General features: G+C 50.0%; 1 protein-coding gene across 2 annotated transcripts; it reads right to left on the bottom strand.

Moving 5' to 3' along the window:
• Positions 1–1,308: 1,308 nt before the first annotated feature.
• Positions 1,309–9,637, bottom strand: KDF1 (keratinocyte differentiation factor 1). Of its 2 annotated transcripts, none has more exons than XM_023635385.2 (4): positions 9,270–9,637; positions 2,990–4,060; positions 2,471–2,545; positions 1,309–1,917 (listed from the first exon to the last, which is right to left on the bottom strand). In XM_023635385.2, the coding sequence occupies exons 2-4, from the start codon at positions 4,026–4,028 to the stop codon at positions 1,835–1,837; spliced, it is 1,197 nt and encodes a 398-aa protein (XP_023491153.1). In that variant the 5' UTR covers positions 4,029–4,060; positions 9,270–9,637; the 3' UTR covers positions 1,309–1,834. The 2 variants fall into 2 exon arrangements, with proteins under 2 accessions (XP_023491153.1, XP_001504096.1); XM_001504046.5 differs by having other exon boundaries at positions 9,209–9,320.
• Between the last annotated feature and the right edge of the window lie 15,575 nt (positions 9,638–25,212).

The raw sequence follows: 25,212 nt of genomic DNA, 5'->3' as shown, positions 1-25,212 counted from the left end.
CCAGAATGGCTAGATTGACTTGCCCAGAGTTCTCTGCTCTGTGGGCTGAGTGCAGCCCCTGAATTTCTGGAACACAGCATGTCCTTTCAGCATTTCAGAACAATTTGTTTAAGGCCTTAGAGAGGCTATGTAGTACCTAGCCTTGTCTGTTTTCCAAAATTGATAAAACTTTTTTTTTGGAAATGCTGGTAGTGATCTAAAAGGCTGAGTTTGGGAAAGGGTGCTGTAGAGCCAAGGCAAGGGTGGAGGGACTATGGTACCACTCTCCTACTCTGTCCAGAGACATTCCTGGGCTGCAGCACCCTGTGGTCATTTTCCCTCTTGGAGAGGCCTTGACCTGGACGACAGCAGAGCCTAAGGAAAGGGGCCAGTTTTATCACTGGTGCTGGGCCCTATGGTCATAGCCCCAAGGGACCATCCTGTGTGTCCAATAGGAAAGTGGGTAAGACAGTTTGTTTAGTTGTCACCTTCCAAAAGTTGCCCATGGGGAGAATAAAAAGGGCTATGGGGCCTGCGGGTGAGGTGGGAGCAGAAAGGGGATCCTGGACACCTTCCAGCTTGTTCATCAGTCAAGAATGGGCTAATGGGCCTCCTCTGGCCTCACTGCTGAGAGAGGACTGACAGACATTCCCGTGTGAGAGGAGTAGCTAAGTAGGATCTTTCTAAATGCAGCTGAGCTCCAGTGTCCAAACAATGGGACCCTGCTTCTGTGCCAAGCAGGTCAGCCCACCAGCTTGGGGGCAGAATTGCCGAGAGGCCAGTTTCCAGGTCCAGAGCCACAGTTCCTAGTTGTGTGACCCACTAAGTTCCTTGACCCCTCTGAGCCCTAGCCTCCCACTCTGTGAAAGAAGAGTGACCCCATGGCAGGGTTCTTGGGAAGGCTAAGAGAACAGTGAACCACAGGGCTGTAAGCACCAGGCAGAGAGGTGGAGGGAGCAGCAGGTCTGAGGCTGGGTGGGGGCGGACAAGTGCTCAGGGCTTTGGGGAAACAGTGGGGATGGCAGAAGCAGGCCAGCCTGCAGGCAGGGAACTGGGGCAGCAGGGGGACTCCAGACCAGCCTGCCCAGAAGAACCTCACAAAGTCAGAAACCACTTGTTAGACCTTTCTCAGGTACAGACACTGTGCTTGGCTCTACCTCCTGGAACTCACAGTGAACCTAAGAGGTGTGCATGATCGCTCTCATTTATGCCTTCTGACAACACTAAGCCAGGCTGGACACTCTATCGTGTCTCCTGCTCCAGGCAGCAGTCAGGCAAATGGGACAGAAAGGACAATATCAGCCGAGATGACCAGGCAGACATCTGTTACCTTTGTACTTGCAACTATGGTCATGTTAGCACGTAGAACATCAGCCAAGAACGAAACTGCTCAACAGAACATAACGTGGAGTGGGCCCTGCCTGCCCCCCAACCCAATCCATTTAAGACAAGCTTCTTTTAGCTGTCACCCCCTTGTCCCATCCTGGGGAAGAGGAATTTTGCATGATTGGTTATGGGGTGTATGTTATGGGTAGCATGTTTTGGGGGAAGTAAAGTTGGGATTCAATCCCAGAAGGTAACTCCTAAGTCTTTGCTTTCTATGATCCAGGCCGCCTGGGCAGGAAGGAACGGCCTAGGCAGAGGTCAGGCCAGCTGGGGATCCAGGGGATGTGGGCACCATGGCCCAGTGAAATGCACATGGTCCAGGAACCAGTCAGCCAAAGTGGGAGGAGCCAGAGTGGGTATTGCTTCTGGGCTCACAGCCAGCCTTCCCCAAAGGGGTCCTGGTCCCCCTCTTCATGCTGTAGGCTGTGCTTCTCTCAGAAGGGGTTGCGGCCACTGGGCCCAGCAGGGGTTAGCAGTACACCTGGAGCAGGGGTGCCCCTGACGAGTCTGTGTCGGTGCCCTGGAAGGACGAGTCATGGCTGGTTGGGTATCCTGAGGGGGAAGGGAGGAGGAAACAGAGGCTCAGAGAGGGGAAGAGGCTCATCCAGGTCCATGGGCAGGGAGAAGCCTGCTGAGAAGGAGCAGAGCAGGACTTGAGCCTGGGTTAGTCTGATCCTGGGTGGGTGACCCACTCAGTTTCTTGACCTCTCTGAGCCCCAGCACTGCTCTCTATAAAAAGGTAATGACCCCACTCCCAGGGGCTTGTGAAAGCCAAGAAGACAGCAGCAGAAACCACACAAGGTGCCTTTTCAGCACCAGCAGATGACCTCCCGCCCTTCACTTTCCTCCCCAGTGACCTGGGCTTAGAGGCCAGTTCTGGGCAACTGCCCCCTGATGGTTCACAGGCAGCCCCCTGAATCTTTCCAAATGGAAATCTTTAAGCCAGCTTGTGGGACTGGGATGAGGTCTGTGGCTGCCCAGGCTTCTCGTCCCTTTCTGATCCCATCCTCACCCACCCCAGGAGGAAGCTGGGAGAGGGGTATGTGGGGGGCCCCTAGGACAGCCCCCTCTCCTCTCCGCACTCCTCATCAGGTCAGGACCAAACCTGGGGCTCCATAAGGCCTCAGCTTTCTGGCGATGGCATCTGCAGTTGTCTCCTGGGAGATCTGCACTGTGAGTTCTAGGGAGGGAACATGAGGAGGCCAGTGGTCATTATCACATCCTTTCAACCCTACTCCCCACTTCTGCCCCCAGCCCAATGAGGGAGGGGGCCACTTATCCCAGGGCTGGGCTAGAGAAATAATGTTTAAAACAAAGACAGAGACAACTTGTGTTTGTGTGTGTGTGTGCGTGTGGTGAGGTTTTAGTTAGGCCAGGACAGAGGTCCAAATGCATAAGGGTTCCTGGGTCCTGTTAACCAGGCTGGCCTGGAAACTACTCTGGCAGGTGGTAGCAGGGGATAGAAGGAGCCTATCTAGGGCATGCAGAGGAGTTGAGGAAAAGGAGGAGGAAGAGCAGGGCCTAGCTGAGGGGTGGACCCACAGTAGCCAAAGACCCCAGTGCAACCCTCCCTTGGCTAGAGCCTCCTCCACTTTGCCCCTCAGCCCTATGGGGCCCAACCTACCATCCTGGCTGAGCCCTGAGCCCACCATGGTCTCATGGCCACTGTCAGGAGCAGCAGCAGCAGAGGCAGCAGCCCGGGTTGAGCGCCCCTCTGTGGTCTGCGGGCGGGTGCGACTCTTTCGGGTACTGATGCGAATGATGCCGCGTACCAGGCGGCCTTCAGCATCCTGCTCATCCAGGTGGTAGTCCTGGGTGATGCTGCTGATAAGGTCCGAGATCTTACTGGTCTTCTCCAGGAACACCGTGTCTGAAGTGCACTTGGCTAGCTCATCGATCTGGTGTACGCTGAAAAGCTCTGTTAGCTTCTTGAAGATGAGCACATCAATCTCCCGGCTCGACATGGAGCCGCTGCCTATCTCAGGCAGGTCCAGGTCCGACTCGTGGAAGGAGTAGTACTCCTCGGAGCCTCGGGGGCTGCTGGCAAGGGTGCTAGGCAGGCTGTGCCGCATGGGTGGGGGCTCAGCCAGTGGCTCCTTGCAGCAGGAGTCCACATCAGGGGCCGGGGAGGTGGCTGGGCGGTAGCGATATACAGGGATGCCTTTGAGCTTGACGTCAGGGTAGCTGAAGCTGCTACCCATGGTTGTCTTGAGCCGCTGGCCATCCCGCCGGCTGGGAGGTGCATGGTCGGGGCTGGGGGGCACTCCATTGTGCTCCTTGGCCCAGCTGGCTTCAGCAGCCCCCTCAGGGGAGTCCCCAGCAGACAAGCAGGGGCTGCAGCCCCGCACACAGGCTCCACAGCGCTGGAGGCAACCCCGGCAGTGGCGGAAGCAAAAGGCGGCCCGGCACCAGTCCCACACCCAGGGTCGCCAAAGCAGGCAGCAGGCTGGGGGCTCGGCAGCAGGCTCAGCAGAGCCAGAGATGAAGGTAAGGCTCTCAGGCCCATGGTGGCCAGGGTCCTTAGGGTCTGGCCTACGGGTGCGGCGGCTTGGTGGAGGCTGGGATGGCTCATCATATGTCTCCAGGCACAGTTCTGCTGGCCGCTCCCAGGGTCCCAAGCGTGGGGGCCCAGATGATGGGCGGGGGTGTCCAGGGCGGGGCATGGCTCATTGCATGGTTTGCTGCAGCCAGGCACCTGTCAGGAAGAGGCCAGGAAGGAGTCAGGCTTAGATGTCAGGGGCAAGCTCTTGCGCTGACCTGAGGAGCTTCAGACCTGGTTTCTGAGAGGCCTGTGATGTGGTCAGCCCAAGTATGCCCCGGAACCCTCATCCAGTGTTCCCTCCCTCCCAAAAGAAGAAGTACTCTCTGTGGTCTAACCTACATGTCAAAACCTCCTTGGACTTCACGTCCATTGAGTTGGCTACTATTGAAAAAAACAGAAAATGACAAGCTTTAGAGACAATGTGGAAAAGCTGGAAGCCTTGTGCATTGCTGTGGGAATGTAAAATGGTACAGCTGCTGTGGAAAACAGTATGGTGCTTCCTCAAAAAATTAAACATAGAATTAAAAAGGACTGAAAACAGGGACTTGAAGATATTTGTACAGCATGTTCACAGCAGCATTATTCACAATAGGCAAAAGGTGGAAACAACCCAAATGTCCATTGACAAATGAATAAACAAAATAGGCAATGTACATACAGTGGAATATTATTTAGCCCTAAAAATGAAATTCTGATCAAGCTACAACAATAGATGAGCCTTGAAGACATTATGCTAAGTGAAATAAGCCTGATACAAAAGGACAAATATTGTATGGTCCCACTTCTATGAAATAACTAGAATAGCCAAATTCAGAGATAGAAAGTAGAATGGTGGTTGCCAGGGGCTGGGGGCAGGGGGAACGGGAAGTTAGTATTTAATGCGTAGAGTTCAAGTTTGGGAAGATGAAAAAGTTCCGGAGATGGGTGGTGGTGATGCTTACAAAACAATATGAATGTGTTTAATGCCACAGGACTGTATGGTTAAAATGACTTTTAAAAAAGTTAAAATGGTAAAATTTATGTTATATATATTTTACTACATAAAAAGAAAAATCTCCTGGGATCTCACTTTCTGGGGAATGGTCTGCCCCCCGTTTCTTCCCACTGTGGGTAAGCCCACCCAGCACAGAGCCTCTGAGGCTGTTCAACAAACGCCTTCCCATGTGACTTGCTACAGAACCTGATCATTGCCACCTTTCCCTTCTTCCCTTCCTCCTTCAAATCAGACGTGAGACTGTAGCAGGTCCCCTGTCAATATGTCAGTGTGGCTCAGCTTTGCTCTCCTAGCAACATTTAACACCAACCACTGCTTTGCTTCCTTTGATTAGATAAGAAAGCCAAGCTACAAAATACGTCTTCTTTCCCTTTTTGATTTGGTTACTAGCAAGCTCAGAGCTAAGACTTCATTCATTCCATAAACAATGAGCCTGGCCCTGTGTCAGGCACTGTAGAACCAAAGATGAAAGAACTACAGATTGTTCTTGTGATTCACACATGGTTTTGCAGAGAAAACAGATGCTTAAAAGCTCCTAAGATGGAACATGTAGGATATATGAGGCAATATGGGAATAAATAACTCCGCCTCAGGGAGTCAAAGAACATTATGTACTGATGTATTTGGGAGGGTACTTGATCACATACAGGGGGTTGCTGGGCAGTAAGTATCCTTAGCCTAGATTTTCTGAGACACTGATCCCTTCTGATCCCTTATCTTTTTATCCCTGATTTAATGGCACTGGGGTACTAGAACTGGTGATGTGTGAGGAACCTGGGACTGGGCATCATGATATCTGTGTTTTAGTCCCAGTTCTGGCCCTAGGAGGCACTGTGCCTTGGGCAAATCAATGCCACCTTCCTAAAGAGGGCTACCATCATCTCTCACACAGATACTGTCAAGGCCCCCATTCAGGCCACCTCCAATTCCCTTCTACTTGCTGCAGCCAGTGAGAACTTAAAAAAAAAAAAACGAATCTGGAGAAACCTGGCAGACACCACTTTAATCAAATGATCAAAGTTGACATTACCAATAGTGGGACAATCTGACATCATGTGCCTGCTGATACTGTGCACGAAGGACACATCACTTATGAAGTATTACTGCCAAAATGCATAACCTGAGTGTCATCATGAGGGAATGGCAGACAAGCCCAAGTTGAGGGACACGACAACTAAGTGCAAAGTGTGACCCTGGATTGGATCCTAGATCAAGAGGAAAAATTAGAAATTGGATAATTGGTGAAATTTAAAAATAGACTGTATAGGGGCCGGCCCAGTGGCGCAGCGGTGAAGTGCACACATTCCGGTTAAGTGCACACATTCCGCTTCAGCGGCCCGGGGTTCGCCGGTTCGGATCCCGGGTGTGGACATGGCACTGCTTGGCACGTCATGCTGTGGTAGACATCCCCCATATAAAGTAGAGGAAGATGGGCATGGATGTTAGCTCAGGGCCAGTCTTCCTCAGCAAAAAGAGGAGGACTGGCAGATGTTAACTCAGGACTAATCTTCCTCAAAAAAAATAGACTGTATATTATTTCATAGTATTATGTCAATGTTAAATTTCCTGAATTTGATTACTAGGGTTATATAAAGTAATGTTCTTACTGTTAGGAAATATACACTGAAGCATTTAGGGGTAAAGGAGCATCACGTCTGCAACCTAATCTCCAAAGGTTCCCCCCAAACCAGAAGGTCTATGTGTGTAGGGAGAGAAAGGGTGGGGGAAAGAATGTCAGCCATGGGGAGTGGGGATGAGGAGGATATAGGAATTCTTTAACTACTCCTGCAACTCTTCAACCCACCACGCCAGCCCCACTCAGCACTCCTTCTCCAAAGACCCTTCAGAACCCCAAGTCAGATAGGAGCCCCTCTCCCCACAGCCTTCTGCTGGGCTTTCTGGCAGCTGAATCAGCCTTGAACCCATTGTTGGAAGCTAAGCCTATATGACCCGGAGGGGCAGGAACTGTGTCTGATTGCTTCCTGCCTCAGCATCTGGAACAGGGTTGGGTACAGTGCTTCAGGGGACTGACACATTCTATGTGACCTCACAGTAGAGCCAGGACCATTGGGTGGAAAGAAAAAGGACTTAGGCTCTAGGCTGACCGGGGTGAGGCGTGGGGTGGGGAGCAGCAGTCTGAGGAGAGGAGGGGTAAAAATGCCCTCTCCAAAGGTGTGCAAACTGAAATTGCTATAGGCCCTCACAACCCAGAGAGGCAAGTGGTTAAAACCTCTGCCTTGGTTTGAGCAACGTAGGGGTGGGTATGGATTCATTCATTCACTCAATTAACAAATATTTACGGAGGGCCTACTGTGTGCTAGACACTATTCTAAATTCAGTGGATACAGTGGTAAAACAGACAAAATTCCCTGACCTCAGGAACTTGCACTCTAGTGAAAGTTAATGTTTGATGGCTTACATTGTTCTAAGTGCTTTAAATGTATTAAACCAATTAATTCTCACAACCCTATTTGTAGCCGTTATTATCAATATTGTTTTTATTATTACTATACTGAGGCACAGAGAGGTTAAATAAGTTGTCCAAAGCCACACATCTATTTGTACCCAAGCAGCCTGGCCCAGACTCTTATCCACTACCCCATCCCATCTATTACTTGGGAGGAAGGGGGAAGTCAAAGCTGCCAGCTGCCAGCTCCACAGACAAGCCTGTGCCTAAGGAGGGACCAAATAGGGAGCCTTGAGTCTTCCAGGCTCAGGCCTTGGATGAGGAGGGTGGATGCATCAACATTGTTTTAACCACACTGAGCCCTGGGGTCCCTGGGGTTTGTAAGAACATCAAGGGGTTACTGATGATAGCCTGGGTCACTGTCTCCTCCTCCGCCTTCAAGGTTTTAGGATTCACTACTATTCATTAAATTAATCCAACAACTATTTACTGAGCACCTACTATGTGCCCAGCACTGTGCTAAATGCTCGCGAAACAGCAGTGAATGGGCCAAAAACAGGCTCCAGCCCAAGAGGGCTTTTGCTTTTTTTTTTAACACTCACAATTGCCCTGTATTAGATCTGCACTTGACAGACCAGGAATCTGAAGCTTAGAGAGGTGAAGTGACTTGACCAGAGACATCTAGCAACGAAGGGACGGAGAAGGATTTGTACTGTGATCCTCCAGACTCCAGAGCCCCTGTACTTTGCTCTGTGCCACACATCTCGAAAGGGGGTGGGATGGAGGGAAGGGGAGCAAGACCTGGGATAAGGACAGCCCCTGGCCTCAGTTTCCCCCTCTCCTCTAGCCCCTGAACCCTCCTGAAGTCAAACTCAGCCTATTTTGTCCAGGCTGTATCTCCCCCTCACTGTTGCTGACCACTCCCCCACTTCCAAAATCTTAGGAACACTGGTCGCTTGGTTTGGTGATGTTCCTATTGTGGCCTGGGGCAAGACTCTTGGCCTCAGTTTTCTCATCTTTAACAAGTGGAGAAATGAGTATCTTCATGGGCCATCCTGGGGTTTAAATGAGATACGGCATGCAGGGGGCTTAGTGGGGTGACTTGCACCTGGGAGTGGCTAGGTTACTGGGTGCCCCAAGGCACTGCAGGTTAGCAGTCAGAAGGTCCCAGGCACCAGGCCCACCCTCCTGGAACTTCTCAGTGATGCCCTCCCCATCCCCGTTGTCCCAGAGAACACGCACAGTTAGGAGTCCGTCTCCATACCGCCCCCTCCTCCCAAGGTCCCCAGGACAGGCCCAGCCGCACGAGCCTCTGCCCCACCCCCGTGCCCAGCCGAGTCTTGCACACCCGGCCGGGAGGGGCATCCCAGCCCTGCTCACGAAACAGCCGTCGGGTCTCGCGCCGGGCATCCGTGTACCCTTGACCTCCTGCCCTGAAAGGGGTAACCTGCGACTCCCGCATCCGCAAGCACCTAGTCCCGGGGACAAGGAAGAACCAGACCCTGGCACTGCCCCTACACCAGCAATGTCCTCGGGGCAAGCACCACCCTCTCCAGCTGCAGGGGCCCTCTGCCCGCGGGCGGACCCAGCCTCTCTCCCGCCCTGATAGCTCCTCAGGGTGAGCACAGCCCACTCCTCAATCCCGACACTGCCCCCGGGCGAGCACGGCTCCCGCCCCAAGCCAGCGCAGCCCTACGGGCAAACCCGGCCCCCCCTCTGCCCGCCGGGCCCAGGCAGCCGCTCGGGCCGCTCCCTGGCCCGGCCCGCGCACCCCGGAAGCGGGAGGGTGGCTCCCGAGGAACTGGTCTCGGGACCCTCCCTCGCTCGGGCGTAGCCTCGGGGGTTTCTCCACACCGATGCCGCCCTGGTTCGCGCCCCCTCGGGCCCGCGCGGGGCTTACCTGTCTCGCCAGGTGAGCTGCCTCCAGCTCGGCCCCTCCCCCCGCCCCCCTCGCCTCTCACCTGGAGAGCAGGTGAGCGTCTCGCGGGAGCACTGCACGGGCCGCCGCTGGGGACACACTTCCTGCCTCCGCGAAGCGCCGCCGCCGCCGCGCACCTGGGCCGAGGCTCCGCCCCGGGCGCTGGGCGGGCACCGCGGCCAGGCTCGGGCTCTCGGCTCGCGGACTCCGAGAGCAGCGCTCGGCCTAGTGTGGGTTAAGTGAGGCCTGGCGAGCAGGTCGGACAGATGCTGCGGCACAGTCTCCTCTTCTGTTCAATGGGCAGGTATCCTAGCGGTCTCTGAGCGCCTGGGCAGCGCTTACCAGGCCTTAAAGGCCCAGCTCACAGGGCATGTCTCCTGGGACGCCTTCCCTTGACCCCTAGGCCTATCTGGTTTCTGTTATACAGAACAGTTCTCTGAACTTTATCATAATACTCAGCACACTGTTGTTTTCTTGTCATTTGTCTCCTCCTTTAGCCTCTGACCTTGAGGACAGTGTCAGGTCTCATTCCTGGTGCTCCCGGGGCCCGGCGCAGGACCTGGCCCACACTAGGTGCTCAGCAGAGTAGACCGCTGGCTCCGATTTCTTCCTTTCCCCTGAGGCAGAATTGGGGGCCAGGATCCTCTGCTTGCTGGTCCCTTCCCCTTCTCTGTTTGGGGAAATTTGCAGGGAAGACAAGTACCTCTGCCCTGGGGCCTGGGAGTGGGTGGAGGAGGGGGCTGGGCTGTGCGGTCCTGACAGACACATCCCGCATCAGCAGAAGTGACCAAAATGGACCATGATCACCACATCCCATGGGGTCTCTGCCACCTCATTGGGTGGCAAGAAGTTAGGGCTCAGACTGTCCTGGGTTCCCACTCCCCTTAATAACAATAATAGTGCCAATAAACAAGTGACTTAGGGAGTGTCTCCAGGAGCCATGCTAAACCCCTTACTTGCTTAGTATTATTTAATCTTTCCACTAGTCTGTGAGATGGGCCAGGTATTATCATTCCTATTTTACAGATGAGGTTTAGGAAAGGGAAATTACCTTCTCAGGCAATTGGCACAAACCAATTTCGTGTGACTTTGGGCCAGCATTTTCCTTCTCTAAGCCTCATTTGTAGAAATGATAGTACCTCTCTCCAACTGGGAGAATTATCAGAGATAATGGATGCAAAGTGAGATAAGAGATGATTGGGGTAAGGATTGGTTAAGTGGGAAGAATTCAGTACTGCTTAGCTCCGTCCCCTTCCAGGTAAACCAAAGATACAGGACCTCCTGACCCCAACGCCGCTTTCAGCCTCCGTGCCCACCCCCCCATGGAGATACTGCCGATTAGGACAGAACCCTTTTGGTCTGCCCTGTTTGGGTTGCCAAGCCCACCCCTTGCCCAGCCAGGGTGGGACACTTCTTGGAAGATGATTCCCACAGCAACTGGGGGATTTTGTTCCCTATCTCACCTCTCAGGGCACCATCATCTCATTCCACAGGTGCCCTACCATGTGTACACAGTAGGTGTTCAATTTCCACCAGAGACCCTCCGTGGCAGCCCTTCCCATCAAATCTTGTCTACCTTCTCACCTGGGGCAAGTGACACACTGTATCTTCATTTGGAGCTCAAAAAGTGAGTCACACTGTGTATAGTTGAACATCTGTGTACCCTAAGACCCAGCAAGTCCATTCCTGGGGTACAGGTACAAGATTGCACACATGCACCAGGTGACATGTGCAAGAATGGTAGTAGAAACATTGTTCACGGTAGCCCCAAACCAAAAACACCCAAATGCCATTGATAGGAGAAAAAGAATGAAAAACAGCAATATGGCTGGGTCATGGTGACATAATATTGAGCGAAAAAATGCAAGTCCCAGAAGAGTACGTATGGAATGGTATCCTTTTTATAAAGTTCAAATACAGCTAGAACTATTATGTTTAGGCATAATATTGGGTTGAGCCATATGAAATTGCTGTTTTTTGACCTGTTTTGACTTACGAAAATGGCAAATTCATAACTTCTGTGTGAAAAAAACTTTTTTTTTAAAAGAGCAAGAGCATGAGGAACACAAAATTCAGAATAGTGATTACCTGGGAGTGGGGTGGGGGAGGGGTCAGGGATGGCGGGAGCCCATAAGTAGATTTAATTTTTAGTAATGTTCTGGTTCTTGAGTTGGATGGTATATTCAAGGACTTTCATTTTATCATGAATGAATAGATGAGAAAATAGAAATGTATGCTCTAACTAAATAATTAAGGGTACTGTTACTTGCAAAGTTTGCAAGGTAGCAAAAATATGAGAGTCTAGAGTCTTATTTAATTTTTCCCCATTTATTTATTCTTTTTTAAAAGATTAAAGTATAACTTATGCACAGTAAAATTCTACTTTTTAGGGTACAGTTCTGTTTTGAAAATTCATACAATTGCATAACCACCACCACAATCAAGATATAGTTCAGTTCCATCACCCCCCAAATACCCCTAATATCCCTGTAGTCAATCCCTCCCCTGAGCCCCAGCCCTTGGCAACCACTGATCTATTTTCTGTCTCCATAGTTTTGCTTTTTCCAGAACATGTTTCCAGAACTTGTAAAAGTGCCAAACTACACTGCAAAATTCTAGTTCTGTGGCACCTAAAATGCTGTAGATTAATAAGTAAGAACATGACGCCCGAAGCAGCTCAGAACTACTTTCTTTACTTAGAAAGAAAAAAAAGGAAGGAAGGAAACTAGGATCTCTGAACCTCTGGCCACATTTTGATGTGTGAGGGAACCTTTTTTTTAGAGCCCCAGCCCTGCCTCTCACCAGCTGTGTGGCCTTGGAGAAGCCACTTCTCTTCTCCCCATCTGTAAAATGGGCTTGATAATATTTCCTCCTCTAGAGTCCTTTGTGGAGTGTTTTGCAAAAGGCACAAGTTAGTTGTTGTAATCACAGCCACCCTGAAACCTCCTTCTCTGACCCTCTCCCTCTCATGCTTGAACACACTGGGTCCTGTTTCCAAGAGCCCTTCCTCCGGCCACAGTGCATATTGAAAAACTCCATCAAAAACCAATGACACTCTAGGTCTACACCCCAAAGAATTGAAAACAGGGATTCAAACAGATACTTAAATGCCAATATTAATTGCAGCATTATTCACAGCATTATTCGTGTCCGTCAACAAATGAAGGGATAAACAAAATATGGTATATACACACAATGGAATATTATTCAGCCATAAAAAGAATGAAGTTCTGATACATGCTACAACATAGTTGAAACTTGAAGACATTTTGCTAAGTGAAATAAGCCAGACACAAAAGGACAAATTTTTTTTTTTTGAGGAAGGCTAGCCCTGAGCTAACATCTGCCACCAATCCTCATCTTTTTGGTGAGGAAGACTGGTCCTGAGCTAACATCCATGCCCACCTTTCTCTACTTTATATGTGGGACGCCTGCCACAGCATGACTTGACAAGCGGTGCGTAGGTCTGCACCCAGGATCCGAACCGGCGAACCCCAGGCTGCCGAAGCAGAAGGTGCGAATTTAACTGCTGCACCAGTGGGCTGGCCCTATAAGGGATAAATATTGTGATTCCACTTATATTAAATATTTAGAGCAGACAAATTCATAGAGACAGAGATTAGAGGTTACCAGGGGCTGGAGAGCGAGGGGAATGGGGAGTTACTGCCTAATGGGTACAGAGTTTCAATTTGGAATATGAAAAATTTTGGAAGTAGATAATGACAGTGGTTGCACAACAGTGTGAATGTAATTAAATGCCACTGAATCGTACACTTAAAAATGGTCACAATGGCAAATTTTGTGTTTACATATATTTTTTGCCACAATTAAAAAAAAATTGATAGCCCTCTTGGAAACAAAACAAAGCACCTTATGGGTCCAGTATTCAGCGTAACAAAGGAAGGAGAGGTCTACCGGAGTGAATTTTCCAGATAACAACCCACCTCTCTTCTGTACTTCCCTTTACAGTTTACAGAGCAAACACTTTAACTTGGTCCTTACAGCAGCCCTGGAGGTAGGCATTGTCATATTCATTTTACAGATGGGGAAACTAAGGCACCTCAAGGTTAGGCCATTTGCCCAAGGCTGTGCTGTGAATGAGTCATGGAGCTGGGTGGGAACCCAGTCCTTCTGGCCCCCAGTACTGTGCTCCTTAATGTGCCCTCTTCCCCACGTTTAAGCTGTGTCTGGGCTTCTTTCTGAGCAGAAAGGCCTGCCTTTCTAACCAGAGCCACCTGAGCTCAGTTTTGCCTCTTGGCCACGACTCGAGCTGTTATCCTGATCCTCTCCTTCCACCAGTGTTGCTCTGCTCTGACTTGTGTTTACTTTTCTGATCTCCTTCATCGGCCACTGTTCAGGTTCCTGGACTGGTGACAGACTGGAGGGAAGAAGGAAGGGTCAAGGATATCTGGGGTTCTGGCTTGTGCTACTGGATGGATGGAGATGACAGAGGAGGGCAAATTTGGGGTGTAAAAGTATAAACTTGATGTTAGACCTGTTGAATTGGAAAACTTGTGAGACAGCCAAGAAATATCACGATTGTATATGGACGACATTCAGAGTGATATTTAGAAGTTGCAAGACCTGCAGCTTTGGGCATGGAGAGCAGCAGTGGGTCGTGGATCCATGGGTGTCTGCTGCTTGCCTCTGGTGTGCTTCTCCCATAGGAGGCACTAGAGGGCAGCATGCAACAGTGGAAATTGCCAGAACTTTGGGGTCACGGGATCTGAGTTGGTGTCCTAGGTGCACTCCTGTTCAGCTGCAGCGTGAACTTCACCTCTTCGAACCTCAGCATTTCTAATCCAAAAACGGGTTTAATGTGAGGTACGATAGTACAATGGTTCAGAGTGTGAACCCTGGAGCCAGAGGGCCTGAATTTGCGCACCAACTCTGCCACTTACTGGCTGTGTGACTTCGGCCAAGTTATTGAACTTCTCTGTGCCTCAGACTCCTTGTCTATAAAGTGAAAGCAGTAATAGTTTCGTGTGATGATTACAACAGAGGCTGGCACATGGTAAGTGCTAAACAGATGTTAATTATTTTATTTTAACCCCTTCCTCCTGACCCTCTCTGACCCTCCAAGCCATTCTGGAGCTACGACTCTCTGAGGCAAGCCCACTGCCTCTGAGAATAAGCAGGAGAACAAATACTACTGCTGACCATGACCACCTACTACTATGTGTTGGGTATATTAAGGGCCTTATTCCATTTAATCCTCACAATAACTCAGTGAATAGATCCCAAATCCCATTTTATAGCTGAGAAAGCAGAGGCTTGGAGATTTAAGCCACTTGCCCAAGGTCACACAACTAGTAAGTGGCAGAGCCCAGAGCTGAGTCCAAGTTCATTCTGTTCAGAGTCTGAGCTCTGTGTGGTGGCTTCTCTGGGTACCCCAGAAACTGGTGGTTGCCCCAGGCCTCTGCGGAATGGGGGGTTCTTCCCTCAAGAATTCCCTTCTATGGTCAGCTCCAATTCTGCCTACCACCCCCTCTTTCCCAAATAGAATTTCCTGGAATGCTGAATGGAATAAATGGAATGGAACCAACTGAAAGAGAACCCTGTGGGGTGGAAGAGAACAGAATGGTGGAGGATGAGCAGAATTGGATTGTGGGAGTCGAGGCTGTCTCAGCTTCTCTGATTGGTCAGGTCTGTCTGTATAGGTCAGATAATGGGCCAGTGACCATTCAGAGTTGCCTCTCCCCTTTCCTTCATTGGCCAACGGATAGTGTGTCCTGGAGGCTGAAGAGAACCAGGGGAGTCTGAGAGTTACGCTGGGCAGTGAGGGGCAGGTGAGCCGGGGTCTGGGCTTAGGCCGATGACATGGATAGAGGTGCAGCTGGAGCCCTGGCATTCTAAGGAGCTGGACAGTAGGGGCTTCTGGAACTCTAGGTTGGGCAGTTGGGTGGGAGACCCCAGGTCCATCCACCTGACACTGAGGGATTCTTGGGGCTCCCTGGCATAGCTAGCCTGGCACCCAGTTACTGGGATTGGAGGGAGCTGCAGGCTGAGGAGACATCCTGTACCAGGTTGAGGCAGGGTCTGCTTCTTTGGGCCTGAATTTGGTTCCAAGCTCTAGTAGAAGTATTTCCTGCAGAATCCTTGTGCTGAAAGAACCTTCAACTCCTTCAGTTTACTGGTGAGGAAATGAGGCCACCAAAGGGAATAGCCTTAGCTGAGGTCACATAGTGACCTGGAGGAGGTGGACCTCTGCTCCTTCACCTTGCTCTGTGTGGTGTCAAGATAGGCCTGGGTTAAAATCCTGCCTTTTTACCACTTAGTGGCTTTGTTGTTTTTTTTTAAAGATTGGCACCTAGGCTAACAACTGTTGCCAATCTTCTTTTTTTTTTAAGGATTGGCACCTGGGCTAACAACTGTTGCCGATCTTTTTTTTTTTTTTTCCTGCTTTATCTCCCCAAAGCCCCCCTGTACACAGCTGTATATCTTAGTTGCAGTTCCTTCTAGTTGTGGGATGTGGGACGCCACCTCAACGTGGCCTGACGAGCGGTGCCATGTCCACGCCCAGGATCTGAACCCTGGGCCGCCGCAGCGGAGTGCGCGAACTTAACCACTCGGCCACACAGCTGGCCCCCCTAGTGGCTTTGTGAGTTGGGCAAGTGACTTAGCCTCTCTGGGCTTTGGTTTCCACATCAGGAAAATCCATTTATTCATTCAGCCCTTCTCTTGCCTACCCTCCACCTCACCCCCAGTACTGCTCCCTCATTCTCTCTCTCTCTCTCTTTCTCTCTCTCTCTCACACACACACACACACAGAGGCATGGACACACATTTCCAATGCTGCGTCTTCTGGTCACTCACAAGGACCAGTAGACAGCTCTGGCTACTGAATACCGCCCCCACTTTCTGGTCCTCCCTGCCAGCCAATCTTAACCCCCTTTTAAGCCTTTCCAGAGAGCCCCAAGCTATAAAGTTTTATCTCTCAGTTAACTCAGAAAGCTGTCTTAGCCTGTCTGATGGCCTTGACTTCCTATGCTGCTTTCCCTGTCCCCAGATGGGAGCTCCCAGAGGGCAAAGTCAGGTGTGACTCCTCTCTGAGTCCCCAGCTCAGGGCAGGGTCTAAAGGCTACGGCTGGGGGTATTTGTGGAAGGAGTAAGTGAAAGAAGCCCCCAAAAGCCCTCCCCTTTCTCAGGAACCCTTGACCACCCACCACCTTCACCCTCCCAAACCATTGATGTGGCAGAAAGAGCCCTGGAGTGGGGGACCACACAGACCTAGGATGGAATCCCAGCCCTGCCTCTTCCTGACTGTGAACTGGGGGAATGACCTCGCTTCTCCAAGCCTCACTTTCTTCTTCTATAAGTAGCCTACCTCAGGAGGAGACATGTAAGACGGAAACTAAAAGACCTAGATAGAAAGACCTAGAGAAGGAGTCTTCTGGGCAGACTAAACAGTTAGTGTGAAGGTCCTGAGGTAGGAATAAGCTGGGCATGTTCAAGAAACAGAAGGGAAGCCAGTGTTGCTGGAGCGCAGTGAGCAAAGAGAGAGTGATCAGAGATGGGGATGGAGACACGGCAGGCACTGGACCACACAGGGCTTCCAAGGCTGACTGACTAAGGGTCTTGAGCAGGGGGTCGCTTGATCTGACCAATACCCCAACAGCTTCACTCTGGTCGCTGTATGGTGACTGCAGGAGGGTGAGAGTGGAGGCAGGGAGTCCAGTGAAGACCCTGTAGCAATAATCCAGGTGAAAGATGATGGTGGTCTGGACTAGGGTGGTGCCTGGGGACATGGTGAGAAGTGGTTGGATGCATGATATATTCTGGTGCTGGATCCCACAGGACTGGATGTGGAGGACAAGGGAAGAGAGGACTCAGGATGCGCCTTGTTTTAATTATCTATTGCTGAGAAATAAACTACCCCAAAACTTAGTGCTTAAAACAACGATCATATATTATTTCTAAAAATTCTATAGTTTGGCCAGGGTCAACTGACCAGTTCTGCTGGTTTTGCCTGGGGTCATTCACGTGGCTGCATTCAGCTTGGAGCAGTAGATGGAGCCGAATTACTGAGATGGCTTCTCCTCCCCGGGTCCCCCCTTCACCTGGCCTCTCATTCAGAAGTCTAGCTGACCTTCTTTACAGCGTGGCAGCTGGCTTCCAAGAGAATAGGCCCCAATGTGCAAGTGCCTATTGAGTCTCTGCTTGCTTCACGATTCTTGATGTCCCCTTGGTCAAAGCAAGTCATATAGCCAAGCCCAGAGTCGACAGGGGAGGGAACACACAAGGGCCCGGATATTGGAGGCCTGGTTCGTTGAGCCTGGCAGTGTAACAGTTTAGCATACTCCTCTGGGACTGTAGTCTGAAGAAATGGGTGAACTTCAAAGGTAGAGGGGAGAGGGCAGGGTTTGCTGGAGGTTGTGGGAGGGTGGTTCTGTGTCCTACTCCAGGACCTTCCAAGTGAGACACTGAGGAAGACAGCGGGCTTGGGAGAGCCAGCAGCAGTAGAGACACAAAGTCCCTGGCAAGTATGGTGAGGCAGGAGTGGGGAAAGGGACGGGGTAGGAATCATGGCAGAGAAACTGAAAAGTCTCCAGGCCATTCTCTCACTCACCTGGCATCACTGCAACTCTACTCTGTGCCTCGTCCTGGTTTGAGCTGCAGACCCAGAGAGGAATAAGCCTTGGCATGTGACCTTGGGGAACTCACGGTGTGCACGGGAGACAGACCATACCCACAGGTACCAACACAGGGTGAGAGGTGACAGCGTAGTGCTGCAGTGGAAGGCTGTCCAGGGCCCTTTGGCATCCCAGGGGAGGGATTCCAGGAGTGGTCCCCAGTGGAGGAGTACAGAAAAATAAATAGTTGGTCAGACAAGATGGAGGAGCTGGAGCAGGTGGCGGCCAGCCTGGGCCCCAGCCTGGGCCGGCTGCCTTCCCGCCCTAGCAGTGAAGGGGTAAAAGCAGACCCACAAGTGGCTCTGGGAAGACCATCTGCAGACATTATTCTTCCCATTTTATGGATGGTCAAACTGAAGCTCAGAGTGGGGAAGTCATTCTATCCAGATCTGGCTCCTCACATCCTGGGCTTCTTTCCACTCTGTTCAGTTCTTGCCAAAATCTAAGGGAAGGCAGGGGAGGGGAGGGCTCTCTCCTGGGCTCGCAGGGCTGCACCTAGAGCCTGGGGTGGGAGCTGCTGTGAGGTGCCCCTCCCTATGTCCTGGATTGGTGCCACCTCCCTTAAGGAAGGCAGAGCCCTGTGAAGAGACATAAAGGGAGGTGGTAACATGGACTGGGGATGGGCCATGACCCAGACTTGGAGCCCCAAGTCTGAGCACTGAACAGAGAACCCCAAACTTGCCCTCAGGCCCCCTCTATGGAGTCCAACCCTCTTGACTGAGGGACCCCCCTACCTGAGGGAGTCAGGGGAACATAGGTGTGAGGGATGAAGGATGGAGGGGAACTGTGTAGAGGTCAGAGGTCAAGGCCAAGGGAGAACATGAGGTACCTCTGGCTAGATCTGGGCCAAGTTTCCTGTCAAGTGGGGAAGGGTGAGGGGTTGCCAGATTTAGCTTTGGGGGCTCAGGTGGGGGCATGGGAGGGAGGCTGGGAGCTTAGACCCTGGCCCAGTTCAGCCTCAGCCTATGTGACCTGGAGTTTGTCCCACTCTTCTAGGCCTGTGCTGAGGGTCCCCAGAACTCTGCCAAATGGAGCCACCAGCACAAGAGCTCAATAATCCATGAGCCAGCTGAGCTCTGGCCTCCCCTGGGAAGGAAGGGCAGCCCCACATCTGACCCAGCCAGAGCCCTCTGTTCCCTCCTCCCAGCTTGTCTGGGGGTGGGCTTGGGGACGGCTGCTGAGTCCAGGCCTCTAGGTCTCGGAGGGAGGGCCAGATGGAGGGAGGGGGAAGGGAGGTTCTGGCATCTGATGAACTCGCAGCAAAAGCCTCTTTTCCTTGGAACTACAGTGCTCTGTAGCAGGGCTGGAAGCCAGCTGGAGAGAGACTGGGGGCGGCGAGGGGGAGGGAGGTTGGGAGGAAGGGAAGGCAGAATCGGAGAAAGACTTGGAGAGGGAGGTGGAGTCAGACTTAGAGAGTCCGAAAGAGACAGAGGGGAGAAAAAAGGCAGAAGCAGGTGTAGTGGGTATGAATATGGGTGCACACATTCAGGTAGGGAAGAAATAGGCTATTTTAAAAAATTCACTCAAGAGCCCTCATTCCATCTGTCTGGTGGGAAATCCAGTCTCCATTGTTATTTGGCTTTCTCAACCCATGACAGCCCTTAGAGTTGGGCCAAGGCCCAAAGGTGTTACAGAACCAGACACAGACAAGGTCCTTCAGTCTGGTCACCAAGCCTCCCTGGTCACCCCACCAGCATGATCCCATCAGGTCAGGAACCATGCCATTCAGTGCCAGCCATGCTTGGGGCATGGAATTTCTGATGACCTGGGAGCCACTCGATGTGGGGTCTAGTCTTCTGAATGCCACTTGTCCCCTTGAACCCAGGGCCTAGATCCATCCATTCTCTGGGATTGGGGAGTCTGAGCTGCCACCCCTACCCTGCATCTAAGAGGTTGGGGAAGAGCCTCCCACTCTGGTCCTTAGAAGTCCCACGCAGTTGTCTGTCCCACAGCTATACCCCTGTGTCCCTCTGGCCCCAGGCTGGGGATCTGTACCTTAGCAGATTCCCTGTTCCTCAGCATCTTACAGTCGAGTAGCTAGAACCAGCCCAGCAGTCCCCCTGGGATCTGGAGTCTTCAGACCCAGCTAGAGAGCCCCAGGGAGGATCTCCAGAACCCCTACTAGGCACCCCCGTGGTGGTGGGGGGATGGCAGACAGCCAGAGCATCCTGAGTGAGCAGGAGGGACTTGATCCAGAGCCAGACAGTCATTAAATTAGTCAATGAACATTTACGGTGTGCCTGCAGTGGGCCAGGCCCTACCCTGGTCTACATGACCGGTCCTTACACATTTTATTGTAAAAATCTTATTATGAAATATCTCATACATGTAGAAGAATATGCGTGTATACAAACATATAAAATATTTATACATATATCAAAGAGTAAAGATAAAATGAACACCCAGGCATCTAGTTTAATGGGACATTTCAGTCCCTTTGAAGCCCTCTGTATGGCTCTCCTCTGTTGCCTCCCCTTTCTTCATCCTCCCAGAGAAGAACACCATCCTGAAAATGGTGTTAATCCTTCCCTTAATGTTGTTAATCATTTAGGCTAATTTATCTGTTGGGCACAGAAAGCACAGCACCTAAAACCTACAATACTTTTAGGGGCCCACAAAAATGTTTTAATTTCTTTTTAAAATCAGAGATGATAGAATAAATAAACAGGAGAGAAGAGAGCAATTTTCCTTGCAGAATTCCAAATATATGTAGATACTCCCCCTTCCAGGAGGGGGCGCTTTATCAGGTTAATGGTGCTTTTTACCTAGTTTGCTAAGAATTTTTAGCATAAAAGATTATTGAATTATCAAGATACATTTTCTGTCTAAATTGAAATGTCCACTTGGCTTTTCTCCTCTAGCATATTAATATGATTAATTATACTAGTAGATTTTCCCACTGTTGAATCAACCTTAAATCAACTCAAGTTGGTCCGTGAATTATTTTTTAAATACATTGCTAAATTTGCTTGCTAATATTTTGTTTAGGGCATTTACATCTATGTTCTTTTTTTTGTTTGGTGAGGAAAATTTGCCTGAGCTAATATCTGTGCCAATCTCCCTCTATTTTTTTTTTTTTTGTATGTGGGACGCTGCCACAACATGGCTCGATGAGCGGTATGTTTGTCCACACCTAGGAGTCAAACCTGCGAACCCAGGGCCACCAAAGCAGAGTGTATGAACTTAACCACTCTGCCACCAGGCCAGCCCCTACATCTATGTTCTTAAGTAATATTGTTCTGTAATTTTTCTTTCTCATACAGTCCTTGAGTGTTTTTGATATAAATTTTTATCCTTCCAGAAATTTGTCTATTTTACCTTTAAGTTTTTTGTCATAAAATTGTTTATAATTTTCTCCTATTATCTTTTAAATCTCTGCTACAACTGTAGTTTGGTAGTGCAGTTCTCCAAACGTAACATTGTTTATTTGTGCCACCTCCCTTGTTTTTTTTCGTGGTCAGTCTTGCGAGGACTTTCTCAATTTCGTTCCCGTGTCATTGAGGAATTAGATTCAGCTGGAAGTAAGAGACTCCACGCAGCAGCTCACTGCTCTGCCAACCCCAGAGTGAGGCCCTTGTCTTAAGGTCCTTGATGGCATCCACCACATCCACGTTTCTGACAGCAGCATAGAGAAAAGGAGAAAGAAAAGGGCAAAGGTTGTGGACCACTTCTCCCTGGCTGCTTAACATCGGAGTGCCCCAGCCTCACTTCTTGTTTCTCTCCTCTCCTCTGCCTTCTCTCATCCTATGGTCACCTCATCCACTTAAATACTGCATATGTGCTGAAAATTCCAAATTCACATCTGCAGCCTCGTCCTCTCTCCTGAGCTCCAGACACATAAATTCAACTGGCACTTAAAATTTCTGCTTGAATGTCTACTTAATAGGCATTTCAAAATCAACATGGCCAAAATTTAACTCCCTAGAAAAGATAAATCCAACAAAATGCTGGAGCCCCAAATAGTCCCTTTCTTCTGAATGCTCCATGATTGCAGCTTGCAATTTGATTGCAGCTTGGCTTCCCCTCCCCAAATAGAACAGTCTGCGACTCCTAGCACTCCATCCTTTAATGGATCTCAACCAGCATTTTAAAAAAAAGAAAATCAAATAGCGTAGAATAGATTAGACCAGGAAATATCAACGTGCCACACCTGTAATTAGGATGAATATTGCTTGTGAAACTTTTATCTGTGTACTGGGTCCTGTTGTAAAATGTCTTATCATAGGCTGAAGTTAAAACATTTTGACTGGTCTATGTCTTGGTTTTCAACAGGTGCTTCAGGGCAAACACTGGCTCCAAGGCTCATTTCCTCCCAAGGAATTGCCCTTTCTTGTCATTTCTGGCCTCTCTTATTTCTCTTACTTTGTAGAAGCTCATTGATGCCTTACAAAAGATAATTTTTAAAATTTAACCATCTTTTTAGTTGTATATTTTATTTGTGGGTCCTTCTAGTTGTGGCATGTGGGATGCCACCTCAACATGGCTTGATGAGTGGTGCCATGTCCGTGCCCAGGATCTGAACCAGTGAAACCCTGGGCCGCCAAAGCAGAGCGCAAGTGCCAAACCACTAGGCCACGGGGCGGCCCCCTAACCATCAGGGTTTCTTTGTTTTTTTTGAGAAAGATTAGCCCTGAGCTAACATCTGCTGCCAATCCTCCTCTTTTTGCTGAGGAAGACTGGCCCTGAGCTAACATCCGTGCCCATGTTCCTCTACTTTATATGTGGGATGCCTACCACAGCATGGCTTGCCAAGTGGTGCCGTGTCCGCACTGGGATTCGAACAGGTAAACCCCGGGCTGCCGAAGTGGAACGTGCAAACTTAACCGCTGCGCCACAGGGCGGGCCCCCAAACCATCGGTTTTAAAATGCTATATATGGAGAAGTGTTTCTCTGCTCTCCTCTTCTGCCATTTTGCTGGAAATGGAACTCTCTTCCTGTGGTTCTGTCCCATCTCATTCCATCACCACAGACATTATATTCCAGCTTCACTTGCCTCCCTTGTGTTCCCCAAATGCGCCAAACTCTCTTCTGCAAAGAATCTTTGTGCTTCCTGTTCCTTCCTGGATTGCTTTTCTCTGGCATTTCTAAGCCTGGTTCCTTTGCATCCTTCACGCCTTTTTCCTCAATCAGGATTTGTTCAGTTATAAGTGAAAGAAAACGCAGCTCAAAATAGCTTAAGGTGGGGCCAGCCTGGTGGCTGAGTGGTCAAGTTCATGCGCTCCGCTTCAGTGGCCCAGGGTTTCATGACTTCCACTCCTGGGTGCGGACATGGCACCGCTCATTAAGCCATGCTGAGGCAGCATCCCACGTGCCACAACTAGAAGGACCCACAACTAAAAATACACAACTATGTACCGGGGGAGCTTTGGGAGAAAAAAGAAAAATAAAATCTTAAAAAAAAATAGCTTAAGGAAAAACAGGAGAATTTATTGGCTCACTTAACTGAAAAATCCAAGGGTAGCACTACCTTCAGATAGAGCAGGAGTCAGATGCTCAAGTGATTTCCTCACACATCAGGTCTCTGTTTCTGGGCTATCCTGCCAGGTAGCAGGCAGGCACTTCCTTTGTTTATAATCTACGTGGTCAACAATTCCTGGGCAAAGAAAGTTTCTCTTTCCTGCTAGTTCTAGCAAACGTCCTAGTATTGAGTTTCATTGGTCAGGCCAGGATCACAAGCCCAGTCCTGGAAATGGACTGGGGTCAGCCCCACAAAAACCATGCATTGAGCACATAGGAGAAGTGGCTCCCCCTAAAATGTAAAGGCATTGTTATCAAAAGTAGGACAAATGGATGATGCCCATTCCGTCATCCTGGACTTCTCTAAAGTACATCCCCTCAGTTACTCCCTATCGCATCACCCTGTTCACTTCCTTCACAGCACGCACGTGACCCGATCTGAAACCATCCCGTTGTGTCGATTTTTTATGGCCTTCCTCTCTGCCTCTGGATGGAGAGTGCTTGGGTGCAGGGACCTTGCCTGTCTTGATCCCCACAAGTGCTGTGTCCCCAGCACTTAGAACAGCATCTGGCACACAGTAAGCACTTAATAAAGGCTTGTGGCAGGAAGGAGCTTGCTGGAGAGCCCGTCCTCTCTTGCCTTCTTGAGAATCTCCCATTTGAGGTGATGGCTCCGTGCCAGACAGCATAGTTCCCTCTCTGCTGGATCGCTCCCAGCAGCCTACAAAGGTGCTCCTCGGGGCTCCCATCTCACAGAGCCCCTGTCAATCCCACTTTCTTGCAAGATACCACCCCTTTATCTGCATCTTTTCAAAACAAAACTTCACACAACAGTGGTCTACATTTGCCATGATTGCCTCCTCCCTCTCAATTTATGGTTCAGCCACTTCCTTGTTTTCCCCCTTTATCGCCAACCACCCATGTTCGGGTTCCTTGGCTGGTTCCTCCCCATCATCCTGACTTCTAAAAGTGGTGTCTCAGGCCTCTGTCCACTTCTCTTCTCTATTAACACTTTCTCCTGAGGCCATTCATCCTCAGGATAAAGTCCTGCGGCTTTAAGTACCATCTATACATTGATGACTCCCCAGATTTAAGTCTCCAGCCCTGACTCTCCAGTGCTGACTTCCAGAAGCATCTATATACCTGCCTACGTATCATGGATATCCAACTGGGGTGTTGTGAAATAATGGGAAATATGTGTATTAGTCTCTGCCCCCATCTCCTGTCTAATTTCCTAAATGATAGAAGCACTAGGAGCATCTTTTTTGGGGGGTGGGGTGAGGTGGAGATTAGTCCTGAGCTAACATCTGCTGCCAATCCTCCTCTTTTTGCTGAGGAAGACTGGCCCTGAGCTCACATCCATGCCCATCTTCCTCTACTTTATATGTGGGATGCCTGCCATAGAATCTAAGGAGGGGTCATGGGAACCTCTGATTTATAACCAAGCTGGACAGAAGTTGTGGGTAACCTGGGGACCTGCTACTTGCGATTGGGGTCTGAAGTGGGGAGCAGTCGTGTGGGAATGAACCCTTAACCTCTGTGGTCTGCGCTAGCTCCGGTTAGCGTCAGAATTGAACTGAATTGCAGGACACCCAGCTGGTGTCGGAGAATTGGTAGGTATGGGAAAAACACACACACATTTGGTGACCAGAAGTGTCAGAAGTGAAGTATTCTGTGAGTAGAGTATTCAAAATAGAGAAGAAAAACAGAAAATAGTTTCCAAAATCTGTCCAAACCAAAATTCTTTCCAAAAGTTTACCTATCCCCTATGCATGTAGACCTTTACTAGAAATATGTTTTTTCCTCTCTGTATCGTATTTTTATTGAGTTTTGCCTTTCCATATAGATGATACTCAATACACATGATTTTACGAGTTAGATATTCATTTTCCAGTG

The sequence above is a fragment of the Equus caballus genome, chromosome 2 (genome assembly GCF_041296265.1).
Source record: "Equus caballus isolate H_3958 breed thoroughbred chromosome 2, TB-T2T, whole genome shotgun sequence".
In the NCBI taxonomy this organism is placed as follows: domain Eukaryota; kingdom Metazoa; phylum Chordata; class Mammalia; order Perissodactyla; family Equidae; genus Equus; species Equus caballus.
Note: the sequence above shows the minus strand (reverse complement) of the source record. Positions and strands in the feature narration are given on the sequence as shown.

Bases quoted from the DNA above. Each gene is read 5' to 3' on its own strand.
- KDF1 (XM_023635385.2), bottom strand. From the start codon at position 4,028: ATGCCCCGCCCTGGACACCCCCGCCCATCATCTGGGCCCCCACGCTTG. The intron at 2,546-2,989 runs GTAGGTTGGGCC...TTCCCTCCCTAG, and splicing joins CTCAGGGCTCAGCCAGGATG to AACTCACAGTGCAGATCTCC. The intron at 1,918-2,470 runs GTTTGGTCCTGA...CTTCCCCCTCAG, and splicing joins GAGGCCTTATGGAGCCCCAG to GATACCCAACCAGCCATGAC.